The sequence below is a fragment of the Patagioenas fasciata genome, chromosome 2, assembly GCF_037038585.1.
Source record: "Patagioenas fasciata isolate bPatFas1 chromosome 2, bPatFas1.hap1, whole genome shotgun sequence".
Taxonomy (NCBI): Eukaryota; Metazoa; Chordata; class Aves; order Columbiformes; family Columbidae; genus Patagioenas; species Patagioenas fasciata.
In genome coordinates, this window is record NC_092521.1 from 45,174,692 (window position 1) to 45,194,178 (window position 19,487).

A 19,487-nucleotide genomic window follows, 5' to 3' on the forward strand; every position below is an offset into this window, starting at 1 on the left:
AATTTGTAGTATAGATTTGGCTCGAGTAAGATTGATTTAGGCCCTCGTTCAGCAAACATTCAACATTTTCAGCACACACTTAAGTCATAGGCATAAAATTAAGCTCAGCTATAAGTTCTTGTTGGAATAACGCCTTAAATAAATATTGATGCTACATTGTTCTCCAAATGAAGCAAAAGTGTCTTTCAGAGTAGAGATTTTTTTTTTTAATTGAATTACACTATTATGTGAACATATATTCACATCCTTATTTTTTTGCATTATAGTAAAATACAGGAGAATTTAAAAAAAAAAAATTCTGCCTTTTTGCCCTGGAGGCTATACATAACAAAACGTAAGTGGTAAAGCTTATCATATTTAGGAAAATGTTATCTATTTCAATGAGATCAAACCTACCCAACTTCTGCTTGCGCTTTTTGTAAGCCTTTCCTGTAGAAAGAACCCCCTTTTCCTTCTTTATACTATCTTCTCCTCTTGTGTTTTTATCCCATCAGGTATCTCAGCCTCTTCCAGGTCACACTGGCTAAGCAGCCAAAGGGGAGGCTTTCAAGAACATGCCAATGTGATGTTGGTTTAGCTTTTCAGGTGGTAACAGATCCTATAGGATCAGTCTTCACCTTCAGGACAGTTGTGCCCCCAGAATTATTCAACATCTTTTTAAAAAAGTTATAAATCCAATAGGTCTGAAACACCACTCTTCCACATTTAGGTAAATTACAGCAAAGATCACAGTTCAGTATGAAGATGAGGTGAATTGGTTGCACACAGTGTAACAAGGTAGGGTAGACAAACACAAGAACCTACTTCTAAAGGAGCTTAAAATCAGACCTGTGATTTATGCGGGTGTTTATTAAAACTAGTATTATAATGCAGTGCGCTATAAAATCTTTATACGCAATACTTTAAGATTAATTTGAAAAAAAAGAGATAACTGCAAATTCGAACAACTTCGTATCTACTTGTATCTCTCTTAATAAATTAATCTAACCTTGCAAGTTTTATCAGTTTATCAGCAATAAAAATACTACGTCTTAGTTTTAGGAAGGAAAAAAGTGCAGCTCGTGCCTGCAGGAATCATTGCATCACCTCTTGCTGTACTGGTTACATCTGCAGAACACCTGGAGTGCTCTGGAGCACAATGACTCTCACCTGATCTGGGGACACAGCTCCAACTTTCCATTGCCACATCTGTCGCATGTCGGCCAGGAGAAAGCAGTGCTCTCATTAACCCCAACAACAGTACCTGCAGTAAGATGAAATTCCTTCAAGATATTAACAGTAAACTGGCAAATACAGTCACTCCTGGCTTCACAGCAGGTCTGATCCTTTCTAACTCTCAGCTTAAGACTTGCTGGAGTGAGCATCAGCTCTTCCAAAAATCTCACTCCCTTTCTCCTTCATCCCTCTGACAAGTGATGACAGTAAGGCAGAGTGTATAGCATTCTAAAAATACCAGAAGGTAGATAATCGATAATTAACTTTTCCTAATAGGTTCACTTCTTTTGGTGTGGGTTTTATTCATTTTTCTGATTTTGTTTTCTTTCTGGTCTGTCCACTGATGTTTCCATGGCAATAAATAATAGCTATAAAAATCATCAGGTCAGATAGTTTGATATCAATATTTAGGAAACACAAATGAATGAGAAGACCCAATCAGCAAAAATTAACAAAGGAGATATTCTTCATTTATACTGATTTAACAGAGATTGGATCTGGCTCACAGACTAAGAATGGAATGCCAAAGATACTTTGGACTAATACAAAAGGCCTTGATAGTTTTGGCAAGAAAAAAATATAGTCAAAGTTTTATGAAAAGCCAGTAAAGAGTGTATTATGTTTTATGGTAATAATATGCTGAAATTATGAGCATTATTTATGGAGAAAATACATCTAAGTATTTTGAAGTGTACAAAGTGAATCACCTGTAAGAATCAAATTATAGTAAAAGAAACCCTCGCTGGTACAACAGAAGTACAGATTAAAAATTCCAGCTCCTATTGAGCACAAATCTTACAGTTTCATACCACACTCAAGAAAACAAACCCTTGGAGACTAGGAAGCATTTGCATTGACTGGTCTGTAAGACCAGATCTGTTAATTCCTCACATTCCTGGTTCTCCTGGGGCAAGGACTGACAGGAAGGAGGGAGCTACACATAACCATGTTTTTCTTGGGGAATTCAAAGGACACCAAGTCTGAAGATCAGGAAAGGTACTTCTCAGATACAACTTTCATGACCCAATTTCTATGCGTATGATGAAACAATATGGATTTCACTGACAAAATAAGCAATTCTGTGTATGTAACCCCTTGCACTGTTACAAGCATAATCCCGATTCTTCAGTTTTTGTGCTAAACTAGGAGTTTCCATCAGTACTTGCCACTACAAAGTAGGATGCCTTCTGCCACAGCATGGGCATGTTTCTCTTTGAGTGGAGTAGAATGGTGAGCAGAGTCAAATCCAGCTGGCAGCTGGTCACGAGTGGTGTTCCCCAGGGCTCAGCACTGGGGCCAGTTCTGTTTAATCTCTTTATCAGTGATCTGGACAAGGGGATTGAGTGCACTCTCAGTAAGTTTATAGACAACACCAAGTTGGGTGGGAGTGTTGATCTGCTAGAGAGCAGGAAGGCTATTCACAGGGATCTGGACCTGCTGGATCGATGGGCTGAGGCCAATTGTATGAAGTTTAACAAGGCCAAGTGCTGGGTCCTCCACTTGGGTCACAACAGCCCCAGGCAGCACTACAGGCTTGGGGAAGAGTGGTTGGAAAGATGCCTGGGGGTAAAGGATCTGGGGGTGTTGACTGACAGCAGCTGAATATGAGCCACCATTGTGCCCAGGTGGCCAAAAAGGCCAACAGCATTCTGGCTTGTATCAGAAATAGTGTGGCCAGCAGGACTAGGGCAGTGATTGTCCCACTGTACTCAGCACTGCTGAGGCCTCACCTCGAATCCTGTGTTCAGTTTTGGGCCCCTCACTACAGGAAAAACATTGAGGTGCTGGAGAGAGTTCAGAGAAGGGCAATGAAGCTGGTGAGGGGTCTGGAGCACAAGTCTGATGAGGAGCAGCTGAGGGAGCTGGGGCTGTTCAGCCTGGAGAAAAGGAGGCTGAGGGGAGACCTTATCGCTGTCTACAACTACCTGAAAGGAGGTTGTAGCATGGAGGCGGTTGGTCTCTTCTCCCAAGTAACAAAGTGATAGGATGAGAGGAAATGGCCTCAAGTTGCCCCAGGGAAGGTCCAGATTGGATATTAGGAAACATTTCTTCGCAGAAAGGGTTGTCAGGCATTGGAACAGGCTGCCCAGGGAAGTGGTGGAGTCACCATTCCTGGAACGGTTTAAAAAAAACCCGTATAGATGAGGTTCTTAGGGACATGGTTTAGTGGTAGACTTGGCAATGCTAGTTTAACGGTTGGACTCAATCTTAAAGGTCCTTTCCAAGCTAAAGGATTCTGTGATTCTATGATTCTTGGTCATGGAAAATAAAAGCTACCAATTAGTTTGCTGAGTATTTCCTTATTCATTAAAAAATCACTTAAAACCAAAACAAAAGCCCCTTTTCCAAGAGATCTGTTTCTCTCTAAGACTTTTAACTTTCCCCCAGTTGTGTGCCATATTGCAGCTGCAGAATACCAGTGCACACGTAATGCAAGTACGTTTGAAGGAAAGGAATGAGGATCATACTGATGAGATTATCTTTGGTGGAGAGGTATATTTTGGTGACAACACAGAGTTCCATTGAGAAAACCACCAGACATCACTGAAGTGATGATAACTCATAGCAGCAACAGGTTTAAACATCTAGTGACAGTCATGTGCATTCTGCATGCAAAGTGATTTCTCAGGTTTAAGCTGCTGAAGTGCTGCACATCTTTGTCAAGGGTCTAGATTTTGCCTGACGTTCACAAACCCTTTGGGTATTTTCCTGAGATCCTTCTTTTAAACGGAAACACACATAGCCCAAATCAATTTTTACCTCTAGTCTATTTTTATGGGTTGTGGCTGATACCATTAAGGAGAAACTGATAATAGGACAACACCTGGAAAAACAGGTCTCTGGTGAGGAATGCAAAGAAGGGCTGAGGATTAAAAGCAACACATTTGAAACATTAAAAAAATGTATGTGTAGATTTTTTTTTTTCCAGTTACCCTGATTAATGGACAGGAAGGGGAAAAGTTCAATCAAAAAGAGAAACCTAGGTAAAATGACTGACCCCATTTTGTTCACACTGTTAAGAAGGAAACTGAAAAAAACCCCACCCCTGAGTAAGAGCTTAAATATGAAAATATCCAGTGTCAAAATTCAATCACTAGTGGTGAGTCATATACTAAGCAAATACCATTAATCAAGTAATATTCCCACATAGCATATGTGGTATGGACTGACCAGAATTCGCTCATGGTTAAAAGGAAAAAGTTCTGTGCAGTATTAACTGCCAACATTTAAGTTATCCTGACTGCTACTATACAGCAAAAAGAGGTGAGAAATTACTTTGCAATGCATAGTCATACGAAAATAAATCCATTAATCCTGAGATCACAGCTGGGAACCACAGACTCATCTTTAAAAGAAGAATAAACTTTCCAGTAGAAAGCAAGCACAGGTTTTCACTCATCTGTGGAAGAGCAACACACTCCATCCCAGAGCTGATATGACTGGACCGCCCTGAAACAAGGGTTTCTTACAAACTCAGCGCATCTGCTTGGACAGTAACTTTGTCATTTTTGATGGGGAAGGAACCTCTGAAGTTCCTCCAGTCCAAACTCCTGCCCAAAGCTTGAGGCAGCTATAGAGTTGTACCAGGTTGCTCAGGGTCCACCTTGAGTTGGAATCTGGACTGAAGGAACTTCAGAGGTTCTTTCCAATCTAACTTATCCTATTTATACACTTTCCAAAAAATGACCGATCTACTTAAAATCCGTCAGGCAGCATGGCCTGAGCCCCTCCTCAGTCTCAGCATTCCTGGAGGCTCTGACGCTGTGATCAAGTGCCCTATCTGAGGATGGGGACTCAAGTGACCACCTGCATTTTCTACTGGTTAAAAATAAGTTTTTCTAGGGAAGGTTGAGCCTGCTGAATCCATGAGAGCCAGGAGGAGCAGCCATGACTGCAAAGGAGCAGGAGGAAGTACTACTTCAGGAAGGGGTAGAGTAAAGCCTTTGCAGCCTCTTTAAGTGTGAGGTAAGAGGAGACCCACATACAGCACATGTAGGTGACCAAAAGTACAGGAAGTGAAAGGAGGGCACAAAGAAAAAGAATAAATGTGGCGATTAATACTGCTTCCCATTGAAAGCCAGACTAACAAGTCTCTGAGTTAAGAGACAGAGACAGTAAGGGTATTTTAGAGATGATAAATCTTCCTTCATGGGTTACTCCATCAAATACATGTGCTCCCACCAACTAAGTAAGGTTGATGCTATTAATTTAATTTCTTCAGTACAAAGATGTAGGCAATAGCTAACTGAATTCCAAAACACTGCATATCTTAAATGCTATTAAATAACTTTAATTACACATAAAAGTGAGAGCTATCATATCTGTATAGTATTAGCATAGGTATAAAGCAGATACTTTATATTCTACATCAGTACAAATGTGTGGGAACACACTGTTAACAGCTACCCTGGACACATTTCAGATGAAGCAAGACAAGTTGCAGGATTAATTTCTCCCTTTGTGCTTCTTCCATCTGTAATACAGAACAAGGAATGCGTGACACCTTCATGTGTGTAAAGTAAGTACTTGTTTACCAAAGAGATCACAAAGGTGTATTTTCTTTGCTCTACTGGAAAAAGAAAGGACAGAGAAATGTTTGCTTTATCCTACTAGGTACACTTTCAATGGGACAAAAGAAGACAGGCACTTCTCATACTTAGTTATAAAATTAAGAGTGGAGAAGTGATAATTCTTAGCATTAACTATTGGAAAGTTTAAAAAAAGAAGCCAAAAAGTATTTCACACCAAGTGAGAGAAACATCTTTCAAGTAACTCACAATATTGATGTGCGATGTACATAACAAACAAGGCTTTGAGTGAAGTGCCTCCAGTTGTGCTCATTTTACGTTATGCAGTGTTAGAGTTCAAGATTCATCACTGCAAGGTGCTCATTTATTAATCATAGAGGCTTTGCTAACTTGTGGCTTTACCATAAGAGAAGGTATGTTTAGTAACAGCTTTGGGTGGTTTCAAACTGTCTTTTCAGTGCATCACGTTATAGCTGGAAGGATTCATTTGTAAGCATAATTTGCCATTATTTTAAAGCTCATTTCAAATGCTCCAGTGAACACTTAAAGGTGTAAATGAAAAACAGTATCAATAATTTTCTACAAGGGCTCCTGGGGTCATAAGGGTTAAATTAAGAAAGGACAAGAGTTACTGGGCTTTTAAAGACTTTTCCCTATAGGTACTGTACAACTGGGAGGTTTAAGAAGCTGACTGGACAAAGCATTAGAAAATACACAGTAGGAAAGGTTTCTGCATGATTAGGAAATATTAGAAAATACTTTTAAGAAATGTTTCTGCATGGTTAGTAGTAGGACTGAAATACTAGACAAAGCAATGATCCAAAGTGGCTGGTGAGCAAATATTGGCCAAGTTATGCTAGATGATTATGGTGAAATATTAAATTGCCCCACTGGATCAAAGCTCCATGGAAATCAGACACTAACCCCTACCATTCAGGATCAGGCTAGTCTGTCTTACCCATCTGCCTAAAAAATATTGGTATACCTTACTGTTGCCAACATCAACAAGGCTGGTGTGAACAGAAGGGTCCTGAAAGAAGATGGTGAAGGAAGGAATATAATAAGACAGATTGTGCACCAAACATTTATTCTAGGGTATGAGTGAGTGGGTGCAGAGCTTGGCCAGCAAAAGACAAACAGAGCCCACAAAGAAGTATAAAAAACTTAAATGTTCCAATGACCTCCAGCAATGCTGTGCTTTTTTATCCCTCCACGCTGTTTGTGCAAGAAATCAATACGAAGACCGAAAAGATTAAAGTGAGCACAAATAATTAACTGCATTCATTTCAGGAAAGGCCATACAAACCTCTTACAGCACAGATGGAGTTGGCCTGTGTTGTAGAATCCAGCTCATCGAGTCTGACAGGGCCAGTCAGCTCATTGAGGTCAGCACCGGCAGCCGAGCACAAAAGAGGCTTTTGTAATAAGAGAACAGTACGTTCAACACAAATAATCCTACCTGCCAACAAAGACATTTCAACTCAGTACAGTAACAAGGAAAAAGGTGACCATGTTAATTGTCATGGCCAATAAAGACAACCATCTCTGCCACCTACTAAACAGATGGATAGACTCCATCAGGTTTTCTCAATGACAAAATATTTTGCTTTCAGTGACACATGCATCATGCTCCCATTACACTTTCTGACTCCCAGGGAAAAAAAGATGTTTGAAAAATTCAAACATGACAGAAGAGAGTCCGATTTCACTCTCACTGCAATGCACCGTGCTCCCCGCAAATATCTTCCCTGGTAACGAGCTGGGGCACCCCTTCAGGTGGTCTTTGTTTCAATGATTAGCAAGAGTAGGTGCATACAATGCTCTTCTCTCCAACCCAGAGATTTTTGCTTCAGGACACACCGCCAATTACACAGGTTGGTGTTTCCAGTCCACTAACATTTTGGAAGTGACTGAAGGTGAGAGATGTGAACTACACATGCAGGCACCATAAAGAACCATACCTGGACTGCAAAAAAGAGCAACTAAAAATGGAAGTAAAGTTACCTACCATCCTTACATGATCTGTATGGTGGTGAAATCTCACACTTAAGATGGTAGAGTTTGCAAAAGTTCTGTGTCTAGGGACACGCAAGTCTCTAGATTCACTCTTTTACTCCTTTTAGAGGTAGTAAATTCAATAAAGCAAGCCTCTGCAAGAATATCAAAACAAATGAAACCAAGTTTCTTAATAAAGTAGACTGTTTCAGTTGGAAGGGACCCACAATGATCATCTAGTCCAACTGCAAGCCTTTGAGTTTTCTGTCTGCTAGCAAATTTGATTGACACAGCCATGAGGGAAGACTGACAGAAGTACTGATGGACATAGAGCGGGATCACTGAATTTCTCCTTTACTTTGGAGATCAAGTGAAAAATGTAAAAAAGAAAACTTACGGGAAAGTTCTAATGACAACCCCTTTCAAATTTCTCCCCAAACTTGCAATGTCTTATTGTCAACTTAGAATGAAAGTCTCTGTCCCTGTAGTTCACGTTTGCAGTGTCAGAGATTAGGATGCTATTCCAGTTGGATTCCAATTGCTTCAAAACCGAGCGTAAATCTTACCATTCCCCCATAGTGCATCCTTGAAGAAGACGAGTTGCGAGGCGATGCTGAGGGCTTCTGTGATTTCCGTGCTGAGAACACACGACGCAGTGACTGACACAGCGACAACTTTTGGAGTGATATGAACCACATTTTGCAATGTGGAGTCAGTCACGAACAACAAAATCTCTCTTTGATTTATAGGAACACTGTGTTTAGTCTATGATTTAAAAAAAGAATACACATATATATACAAAATTGGAATGCAGCCCTTACTTTTAGCAGAAAGACTAAAATAACATCCTCATATTTAAATAACTAATAAAGCTAACAGAAATTATTACATTTAGTGCTCATACAGGATAATGAATCAAAGCTTTATTGGAATTTTTTATTATTCCCTGCTGCAGATACAAATATCTCCACCTCAAATTAACTTTCTGAGGTTGACTCACTGGAATCTTGGCTTTACCTCTATCAGCTATCATCCTTTATCTTAATTCACTTGGACTGTACTAGGGATTTGAAAATATATTTTATTAAAAATAAATCTATGCTATATATACTACATATATTTATATCATATGTGTATTTTTAATATATATAAAGTTAATCGGCTGTGTTTATGAACAAAGACTTACATAATTTTTGCCTTAAAGAAAAGACTAATGCTACTACTAGTATTATTCCTGTGTGAGCAAAGTTTCCATGTACTGTTATCTGTCTCCCAAGAGCACCAGTCCTTAGCTAATTGCTACTGTAAGTTACGAAGCTGGAGTTTTTCTTTCTGTTGAACAAACATCTCTAAATATTTGAATGACACGGAGACATATGAAAGCAGATAACTCACAAGAGACATTGGAATTCGCAATGACAATGTAAGTTTTCTGCCTAAGACAGGTATAAAAATACTATGGTGTGACTAAATTAAGGTGTATCACAACCACTGATGTGGTTCATCTCAGCCTTCATATAAAAAAATAATTCTCACAAAATCAGTAGTGCTTTTTAAATTTTTCACACTGGGATGATGAACAAGACAGACTAGGCAGACATTACATCGGTGCTTATTCCAGGATCTCTAACAAGATTGGATGGGTTACAATTTGGAGATTCATGTTTTTATTTTTATTAACACACGTTTTATAGTATCTGTGTGTGTGAATTTTCCCATGCTTTAGAAAAAACAGGTTTAATGCACAAAGCATATTTCACATTTATCAGCCCAAGTAACTTGTACATTTTGAGATTCTAATACTTCAAAATAGTTAACTAAGATTAAATTATTTTTCTTAATTTAAAAAGTTTTTGTTACTATTTTTAATTAGTCTGCTGATTAAAAATTCATACTTCGAACATTTAAATGAAAATGAAATACTACAATTATTGGAGAGACACATATCACATAAGTATTTCATTCTCAAAGTTCCATCTCTCTAGCATGAGGTAATGCAATGAGAACCCCAACTTTTTGCCTTTAATTGAATTCAAACCTTAAAACCATTAATCACAATGAAATCAGTTGGTTTTTTTTCATGCTAGCAGCTCTTAGAACAAATGCAGTAACTTCAAATAATGACTGGGAACATTCATAACTCAGGTATTATGGTTATGCCTTAATAAAAGATATGCTGCCTATTGCATTGACGTTATTTCTTTGCCTGGTAACTACATATATCTGAGCACCTCCTCTGCGTAGATAGCATTTAGGACAGCTTCAAAGAAAGCATTTTTACAGCTGTCCCGTAAGAATTACTAACACATTAAAAGCTGGCTTTCATAAGAATGATTAAAAAAATAAATAATAATAACAGCAAAAATCACAAGTTGGTATAAAATCATCATCTTGCTATGTGTGACAATTTGTTCTGAACCGAGAGGACACAACAGACAAATAGCAGCAGGATTGAGTTATAAGGAAGGACAGCTCCTTAACCACAGATGGAATATATTTCCTCATACTCCTGCTGTACCACAGTTCAGATTCTAAGTAATCAAAAAAGCATATTTCCATTCCTCCTTCACACAAATGCAGTATCTCAGAATACTGTAGCTACACCAAATAAATGCTATTCTTAAAGTACATTTGAATTAGCTCACATAGTAGATTACCTAATAAAAATAAATCTGCAAAATAAACCACATTGAAGTCCCTTCCTCACTTAATACAACTTGATGATTTTGCATGAGAAGGATATGTCCTCTTGGCAAAGGCAAGTACCATAAACAAGCTGCTGTTTGTGACCTCCTTCTGGGAGGATTAGTCAAGCAGAACACTAACAGCAGGTAAATACCTTTACATTCCTAGAGCAGTTATCCAGAAGCGTCATCCACAAGTTATGCAGAAGAGGAATATCTTCTATTGCTCTTCCAATGTTACTTTCAAAACATTTATGAGCGCTCATGTTGTTCACTTACAAAAACTTAGTGCTTACAGTTCAGTAAGTGAAGAGCCATTACAAAAGAGCTAATAAACCTCCTAGTAGCAAGAAGAAATCATAGGCCCTTTTTCCTGCTAGACAAGCTTCTATTCTTCAAAATCACATCTGTTCCTGCATGGTTCATCTTTTCTCTAACTTAGTTATTAAGTGCTTCTACACAAGAATACTAATGACCCACAGCATCTCAGATGTAGACATTCCTCAAAACAAAAGTGTTTGGCTAGGGTACCACTAGTGTGCAATACTGATTTATTTTTTAATAGAACAGGTTTATTGGAAATAGAGGTTAACGCATGTATGTGTCCATCTTTCTGTTAGCACCCTAAAGATCCCATCAAGCTAGCCCTGATTTCACATTTGCAAATGCCCTGGTAAATCTCACTTAGCATGGAGAAAACACAAGAGATACCCCCAATCTCGGGAGTTAAAAGTGCTCCCTGCCTAAAAATTAAATCATAACTCATTGGCTTGTGAAGCAAAAGGGCAAGACCTAAATTAAATTTATGTCTCACGCTGGTGGGAAGCATCTCCAGCTATTTTGCTGGCTGTTCTGGAATTTCTTTGTCTTTGGTTCATATGCTTTGATTCACACTTTGTTTCTTGTGGAGCTGATGGACAATTGCAAATTATTCTCCACCAGAATCCAGTGCTGGCTGTACTCAGCATACAGTCGCCAGGAAAAAATAAATAAATCAGCGGCAAAAAGTTCCTTTAACTACTGAGGGAGTTTGCAACATTTTGAAAGAAAATTCTAGCATCATTCAGAAACAAATAAATAAAACATATTTATACGCTTTCCAACAAAGTATGGATGGCAGATGTATTTACCTAAGAGTTCCTCCTTTCTACTAACTGGACCATAAAAGCCAGATTTGCCTGAGGGGATTCTACTGAAGTCAACAAAAATAGTCCACACACTTGCATGCAAAGAGCAAAACTGTATTTTTATATAACCATCATTTGTTAAATTCTACATCCAGACACTCAATCAACTGGGAACTTTTTGCTATGTATCTAAGAAGAGCACTTAGCAAGCTCCCTCATCAGGGTGAAATATTACCTCTTATTAGACAGTGATTTATTCAGAAATAATTCACTTTCTAGACTGGATGGTATTGAAACTGGAGATGTAGTTCATTTTACCCATTCACAAGCATTTTAGACCTGATGATAATTCTGCTCATACAACTCTTGAAGATAATCCAGGGAGGCTTTGTGTTTTTCGCTAAACAAAATAAATGCTGGCTTCTTCACACAAACATTATGTTGATTTTATGTTGAATTCTTTGCTAAAAGTGAAAAGATTACCTTCCGCCTTAGATATAGCACTTGTGCCCAAAAGCTACAACGTTCATTACAACCATCGATCTGAAAATAGTACAAAAACAGGGAATGAGACAAACATGATTCCAGAAATCCAGTGGTACAAAGTATTTGCTATCTGACTTGTAAAACAGATTACCTGAAGAATTTCCTTTAGACCACAAACAGCTGGCGGGTGGTACAAATTAGAAATCTGTTCTTCCTCATCCACTTCCACATGTATTTCACCAGACTGAATAGTAAGAATATAACAGAAGCTGGGAGGAGGAAGATTAGTTGTCATCTATTAAAAAGTAAGAAAAAGAAATGTGACCTTAGAAAAAGCACTTTAATTTGGTCAGTCAGGTTTTATAATAATAGCCAAAATGAACCACACAATTTATACTTTAAGGTGGCTGGGAAAACAAAATTATACGGTTAATAACAACTATCTGAAGTAGAAGTTGAGTTAATAAACGGACATTCACAAGATATAACTGAAATCAGCTTGTGTGTATCATTCGTTCCATAATCTGACATTGATACTCATCCCATCATCTCATGATCTGGCACGCTTGGCAAACACTGTGACTATTTCAAGGTGCTTGTGGTTGGCTTTGCATTTTTTTATTACGTGGTAGGAGTGCACTGATTATTATTTTACTTTTTTTCTTCTTAATTCTTATTTCTTTCTATTTCTTTTTTTTTTTTTTCTCTTTTTTTTACCATCCGTAACTTTTCTGAGATTTGGGGACTTTTGCATGTGGGTGGGTTTTCGTGATAGTAAACAGCTGACAAACTTTTAAAGCTGCCAGATTAAATCCAGGACAGCACAAGGAGATAATGAAGAACAGGAACACAACAGCTACAAGAACTGCTCTCTTTGTGTTATGCCAGATTTTTCTTCCACCCCCTTGAAAAGTATTGTGATGTAACAACTTTATCAATCACCACTTAAAGAGGTCCCAAACTAGAAAGGTTTCTCAGGAAAAAAAAGACAATGCTAATAAATAACTTTTATTGTGGATATGGTAAAATATTCTTCTAGCGATGTTTGTTGTTAATAAAGCATTTCATTTAATAAAAGAAATATGAATCTATTAAAGACAGCTGTTCACTCATTAAAAAAATAATCCGCATAAAGGGGAAAAAAAAGCAAGAGGCATCAACTCAAATTCTGTTTGCTTCTGACAGCACCAAAGAAGGTAACTTAATGTACATATGGCTCAAAAGAAATCAGTTTCACAGACCTCTTCCCAACAATACTATCAGCATGCTGGCAATATGATTTATGTACCTATGAATAAAACTGCTTCCATAAAACTGTGCATGAAACTATACTGTTTGTATCAAGAAAAATGTATCTCAACTGAAAAAACTCCACCCAGCCAAAAACCTGCAGCAGTAGAATGTAAATAAGTCTTGATCCTCTGTGGAGTGAATTAGTATTTCAAACTCATGACAGAAGTGCAAATTTCATTATTATGGAAAGTTTCGTCCATTTTTAGATTGCTAATAAAATAGAGAAAATGAAGAACAAATGAGAGTCATAACATTGCTAAACAACATTTAAGAGCTTTGCTCCATCAGTGGATATTCCTATTCTGTTGTCCACAGTATTTTATTGCACAAAATAATCCATTCTTCTGAGACTTCTGAAAGCTCTAGATGAAAGGGGGAGTCAAGGCAAGAACAGCTGTTTCACTTGGTTTCAGTCTTGGTTTTATATGTAACCAAGGTTTGAACTTTTTATTCTTCAACATAAACCCCTGCACAATGCAAAGAGCTCTCTGCATTGCAGAGAGAAGACTTTAGAAATAACTAGTTATATCCACCTTTAATGTCCCCTGGTTTTGAAACTTGTTTATTCCCAGCTTCTTCCTTTCTGGAATTTGCATCCTCATTGACTTCTCTAGGCTCTGACACAAATTTTTAATACCACAAACTTCTTCCCCGAAGAACAGCTATACAAGAACAGCAGGACGGCACAAGCACTTGGTTACCCAGAAGCTTCTCAAACAATCTCGTATTACCAAAATGACACTTGATATGACAGAACTCCTTTTCAAATACAAAAGCCAATTAAAGAAAAATTAAAGATGCAATTTTATATTTGCAAATGTATGGTAACATACTTTAAATTCATTTTAATACCTCACCAAGCCCTAAAACCACAGAAACACTAATTATTTTTTAGTAGATAATTTTTGTGTTTATCCTTTGACTGTCTTCACATGAGACAAACATCAATTAAATTCATCCTAATGAGTAATAGACCTGATTCCAGTAGCTGGGCTAGGACAGAAGTTCATCTCCAAAACCCAGAAGGTGAAGAGAGGGAGAGAATCTGATTCCTAAAGTAAACACAATTGCACTACTAACAAAAATAGTAGTTGTGAGTGAAAGAATACATTTCCATAGTAATAAGACTTACCATTTCAGAGTCTTGACTTTGTCCAGGAACTTTTACAGGCACTGCTGGAGGCCACAAACTGTCTATCAGACTAAAAAGTCCTAATGACCTTCAAAAAGACCAATAAAATCAGGTTTAAAATGTTTTACAGTGTTACACATTATGTTAAAAAGATTCATTAAGAAATATAATTTAAACCATTGCATGATTATGAAAACAATTTTATATCGTATTTGTGTTCTGGGAGCTGGTTTTGATTTGGTCTAGTTAAATCTCCATCATCTCTGCTGCAGGGTGGAGAGGGAGGGAAGGGATGTATCACATTAAGTGACAAGCAAATCATATTTAATCCTTTGCCAAGAACGGCCTGCTACATGAGAAAATTCAGGGCAACTGGGGTAAATGCTGGTTTGGGAAGGACACGGATACCACTATTAGATTTTTTAAAGTTTTGCTTCTAACAGTTTCATTTCTTGCTTTTCTCTAACAGCTGATTGTAACTGCTTTCAGGAAAGTCAGCAACTATCACACATAGAGAAACAGGCAAGATTTTGTTATCTTAAGTCCATGTGCAGAGGGTGGTCTCCTTCCTACACAGCTGCTTGTTTAGTTACAGTTTTTATTAATTTATTTCGCAAGTTTCCCACTTTTAACAAACATAGAATTAAGAGCCCAGCATATTAAGGTAAAATGCTGTGGGCTCTCTAGCTTTAGCGTGTCAAGCTGGAGAGTGGCTGCCCTGTCAGCTGGTACGGCATCCTCGCAGGAGAGGCAGGAACGTCTGAGGGAGAGGCCAAGAAAACAGCCCAGAGAGGGGAAATAGCTACAGATAACCAGCTTGAAGAGGCATGCATGTTTGAGTTAAAACTCTCAGTTATCTTGTCCTAGTTCTCTGTCTTGTTTAGCTGAAGCACAGAGATCTGGATTTTAACCCCATGCTGCTTCCAAGAACGCGTCTCCAATTAAGAAAGCCACGATTTCTGAAACAGCTCTAAAAAAAATGAAGCCCCAAACTTGCTAAAAGTAATATCAGTTTCTAAACTCAACTGTTTAGAAGAAGGAAAAGGCATGTTCTGGTACAGGGCTGAAGCATGTTGCAATATGCTGCTTCTCTTCAAGGGGTCACAGAAACCCTCCTTTAAAGTTCTGCTTTTAGCTCACTTCTGCTTAAGCTTATTCATTTCTGTATTTCCCTAGTTCTTCTCCAGGTCCTTAAGCGCTTAGACTTTTTGTGTCTATAGGCAGTGAACTTCTTCCCATGTTTTTTCATACAGCACCAGATACCATCTATGATTCAGTGTTAATAGTGATGCCTTTGGACCAGCACTGTAAGAAGTTTCTTAAATGTAAATCTCAGACTGGATCTTGTGGAATAAAGCTCACGATTCACAATTCAGGTAACAAGCCGGCAGATTAAAGAGATGACACTGCTATCTGGAGTCGTGTTCTCCCCACCAGGGAACAGACCAGAAACACAAATGGGCTGTTCTACAGAAATGAAGCTGACTTACAGGGCATCATCGCTGAGTGTGTAAAAGGAGAAGGCTGAGCTCAGAGCCTGGGGTTTGTTGTTTGTTTTGTGTCTTGTTTTTAACAGTGAGAACATTACAACACACAAAGCAACACTTCTTGGGTGTTAAAGAGACTTTACAGCAAATCGACCACTTCTTTTCTGTCCTGTATCGTACAGAACAGTATCTTCTTCGCAGTCACAGGAGGGCCAGTGCTGAGTAGAATCAACTGGTCTTGCTGACTGGGACATTAAAAAGGAGAGTTACAAGAAGAGAGCATAGCAACTGAGTACAACTCAGGCAGGTACACACGTGGCCTTCCTCATGCAATGTGCAGCATGAGGGCAGGGGCAGAGCACAGGTACGAACGTACCACAGACTTGGTGTGTGTGTCTAAGTGCATAAAGAGATCAGGTATCTATCACTTACAGTGAATAAACTATGTTGTTGCAGTGCAGGTATAATCACATCTCCACATAGACTGTACTTTGATCCCTCATCTGTATTTTTAAATTTGCAGGAAGGACATGAAGCTGTCTCTTATTCTTTAGTTGTCTTCCAGCTTGCTACTCTATATCAGACTATCTAAGACATACAGTACATTTTGTTCCATTACTTGCGTCCTTTTGGAGAAGGTCATCTACTGCTGGAACTAGGAGCACTTCATTATTAGTAAATAACAGTATGTGTTTACAAACAGGCAGTAGAGAGTGGCTTGTCAACATCTTGTCCCCACCCTTCTCTTTGACACCAGCCAGGCCAATGGCTGGGACATTTCCCACCTGAAGGATTTGCAAGTTCCAAATCACATCCTGCTGGGACCCTTCTCTACCAAAGGGGATGTTCTCTCCTGGAGCTCTCACAGACATGCCAGGGACTGTATCAGTCAGTGTGCCTGGTGACGAGCCTCCCTCTTGCCCCATCCATTTGTACATTTCCAAGAAAGCGAACTGTCTCTTTACACATATGGCCTTTCACTTAGCAGAAAGGGGTATGAGGCGGGGCCAGTGACAGTGGAGAATCACAGAATCATAGAATGTTCGGGATTGGAAGGGACCTCGAAAGATCATCCAGTCCAATCACCCTGTTGGAGCAGGAACACCTAGATGAAGTTACACAGGAAGGCGTCCAGGCGGGTTTTGAATGTCTCCAGAGAAGGAGACTCCACAACCTCCCTGGGCAGCCTGTTCCAGTGTTCTGTCACCCTCACTGTGAAAAAGTTTCTTCTCAAATTTAAATGGAACCTCCTGTGTTCCAGTTTGTACTTACTGCCCCGTGTCCTATCATTGGTTGTCACCAAGAAGAGCCTGGCTCCATGCTTGTGACACTCACCCATTATATATTTATAATCATGAATGAGGTCACCCTTCAGTCTCCTCTTCTCCAAGCTAAAGAGACCCAGCTCCCTCAGCCTTTCCTCATAAGGGAGATGCTCCACTCCCTTGATCATCTTTGTTGCTCTGTGTTGGACTCTCTCCAGCAGTTCCCTGTCCTTCTTGAACTGAGAAATGGCAAGACATTGTGTCCTCCTCTGCAGAAAATCATTATCCTTACAGAAAGAATACAATTCGTTCTCTTTATTGGCCAAGCAATGCTCAAATCCCACTTCAATCTGACTTGAACAGTGGGTGTATTTTATCCAACGTGTGTATCCTTCTTCAGCTATAGAGTCATGATGAGAGATGAACAGCTGGCTCCGTGCTATGGTGAAGGAACATGTTCAGCCCCCAAGTGCACAAAGAGCCTTTCTGGCAACAGAAGACAAAATAAAAAGTTTAAAATTTTGCTCTGTAAGTATAATCACTAGTCACTATTTAAAAAAAAATTAAAATAATTCTGATCACAAAAGGGCAGACTTCTAAAAAGTAGTGTAAGAAGTGAGAAGAAACAGGGTCAAGGATAAAAAAGACATGTAAAGTATTTTGAGTAATTTTTTTTTAAATTTCAGAGACAAGGACTCTTGTGATACTGTATAACTTCCCTTTAAAAAAAAAAAAAAAAGACTGAATCCATAGCAGGACAGAAATAATCTATAAGATTCCAAATTACAGATTCAACTCCCTACTTCCCATGCTAAATTGAAATCTATGCTTGGTAAAAATTGTTCTGTCCCATACTAAATATGCAGATGTCCACTGTTCATCAGCAACACAGCAAGGCCACCAGTAACTCTAAAGGAGCATTATAGTACAGACTTACACAGAAGTACAGACTTACGACAGGCAGTTCTCTACACACAGGTACTCCTGTCTTCTGCAAACCCACAGCTTCAAGCTTCAGTTGTTTATGACACTTTTATATATATTTGCATGCATTTATATACACACACAGAGACACATGTATGTATACATAATACGCAAAATAATTATTTTTAGTATCCTTCATTATTTTTATTATCCTATGTGCTCAAAAGGCATCTCTTTCAGCTTAAATTTTGGTTGCTGAAGTTTGGCATGTCTTTTCTGTGTATCCACAAACACGAATTGCCTGCTGTGCACCCAGACAACAGTCAGAGAATTTTACAGATTTCATACTCTTGAAGAGGCTGAATCCATGGCTGAGAAAATCCAAAATAGACACGGAGCATGTGCAGAAATTAATCTTGACCTATTTAACGAACTGTCTTAAACTGTTCTGTAGAAAAATAACTGGAAGATTGCAAGTGATACTAGTAAAATAGCATCTACTTCTCCCTCCCCACAATTCTTGCCATAGATGGTGACTGTGCTGCCCTGTACAGAAGAAGCTGCCTTTCATTTCCTCACCTAAACAACTTCCTTCTCAATTCCACAGCTCAGCAGGACACAGAAGTCACCTTCTGCTTCTAACCTTTCTGGCTTGTTCAGCCCCTCACTGCACAGTCAAATGGCATACATCCAGATGTGCACACAGGCATATACATGTTCACTCTATCATTTTTGATAAAAGCATGCAAATTAAAGAGAAAAGCCACTGTAATTATATTTAGACCCAGTAAAGTGATAAACACGTATCTACAGTTTCAGTACATCTACTCTGATCCTATGGAAATTTCATTTATTTCACACTACAAACTATACTGCAAAAATCAACTCCAAATTTTGATTTTTCAAAACTGTATTTCACAGACTCTGATGTGAAACTTATTTCGCACCTTACTAAGAAGATTTTGTTTATTTCTCTCACAAATACAAAGTTTCACCTACAGTTCCGGTCCAAGAACTTTGCATGTGACATGCTCGATTCTACTTTTTAACAGAACAGTTTATAGTTTGGGGGGATTTTTCAATTTCAATAATAATATCAGAGGTTTGGGGGAAAATTACTATAGGGAGAAAATTTTAGCAGTACTAAAGAAAGTAGAAGGAAAACACTGTCTAGGAAAAGAAGAAAGAAAGATGTAAGGTTTACAGTAGGGGATATGAAGAAAGGTGACAAGATTCTCTTCCAACATCTTCCACAGCTCTGCTCTGCAGATTCAAGACTTGGCACAGTTCTGTTTACTCCTCTCCTACTCTCCCAGTTTTAGTCTAAAAAACCCGTTTTCTTTTGGCAGT

At 38.6% G+C, this 19,487-nt stretch overlaps 1 protein-coding gene across 5 annotated transcripts in view; it reads right to left on the reverse strand.

The window, feature by feature from the left end:
* SPIDR (scaffold protein involved in DNA repair) overlaps nt 1-19,487 on the reverse strand; it is a 212,972-nt gene that overhangs the window by 4,838 nt on the left and 188,647 nt on the right. For 4 of the 5 annotated variants that reach the window (XM_065831739.2, XM_071804140.1, XM_071804138.1 and 1 more), the window contains 6 exons: nt 14,462-14,549; nt 12,188-12,331; nt 12,034-12,093; nt 8,306-8,504; nt 7,051-7,203; nt 1,150-1,243 (listed from right to left, as the gene is read on the reverse strand). In XM_065831739.2, coding sequence (XP_065687811.1) covers nt 1,150-1,243; nt 7,051-7,203; nt 8,306-8,504; nt 12,034-12,093; nt 12,188-12,331; nt 14,462-14,549 — 738 coding nt within the window. The remainder of the gene's footprint in view (nt 1-1,149; nt 1,244-7,050; nt 7,204-8,305; nt 8,505-12,033; nt 12,094-12,187; nt 12,332-14,461; nt 14,550-19,487) is intronic. The other variant, XM_071804139.1, reaches the window with a different exon arrangement.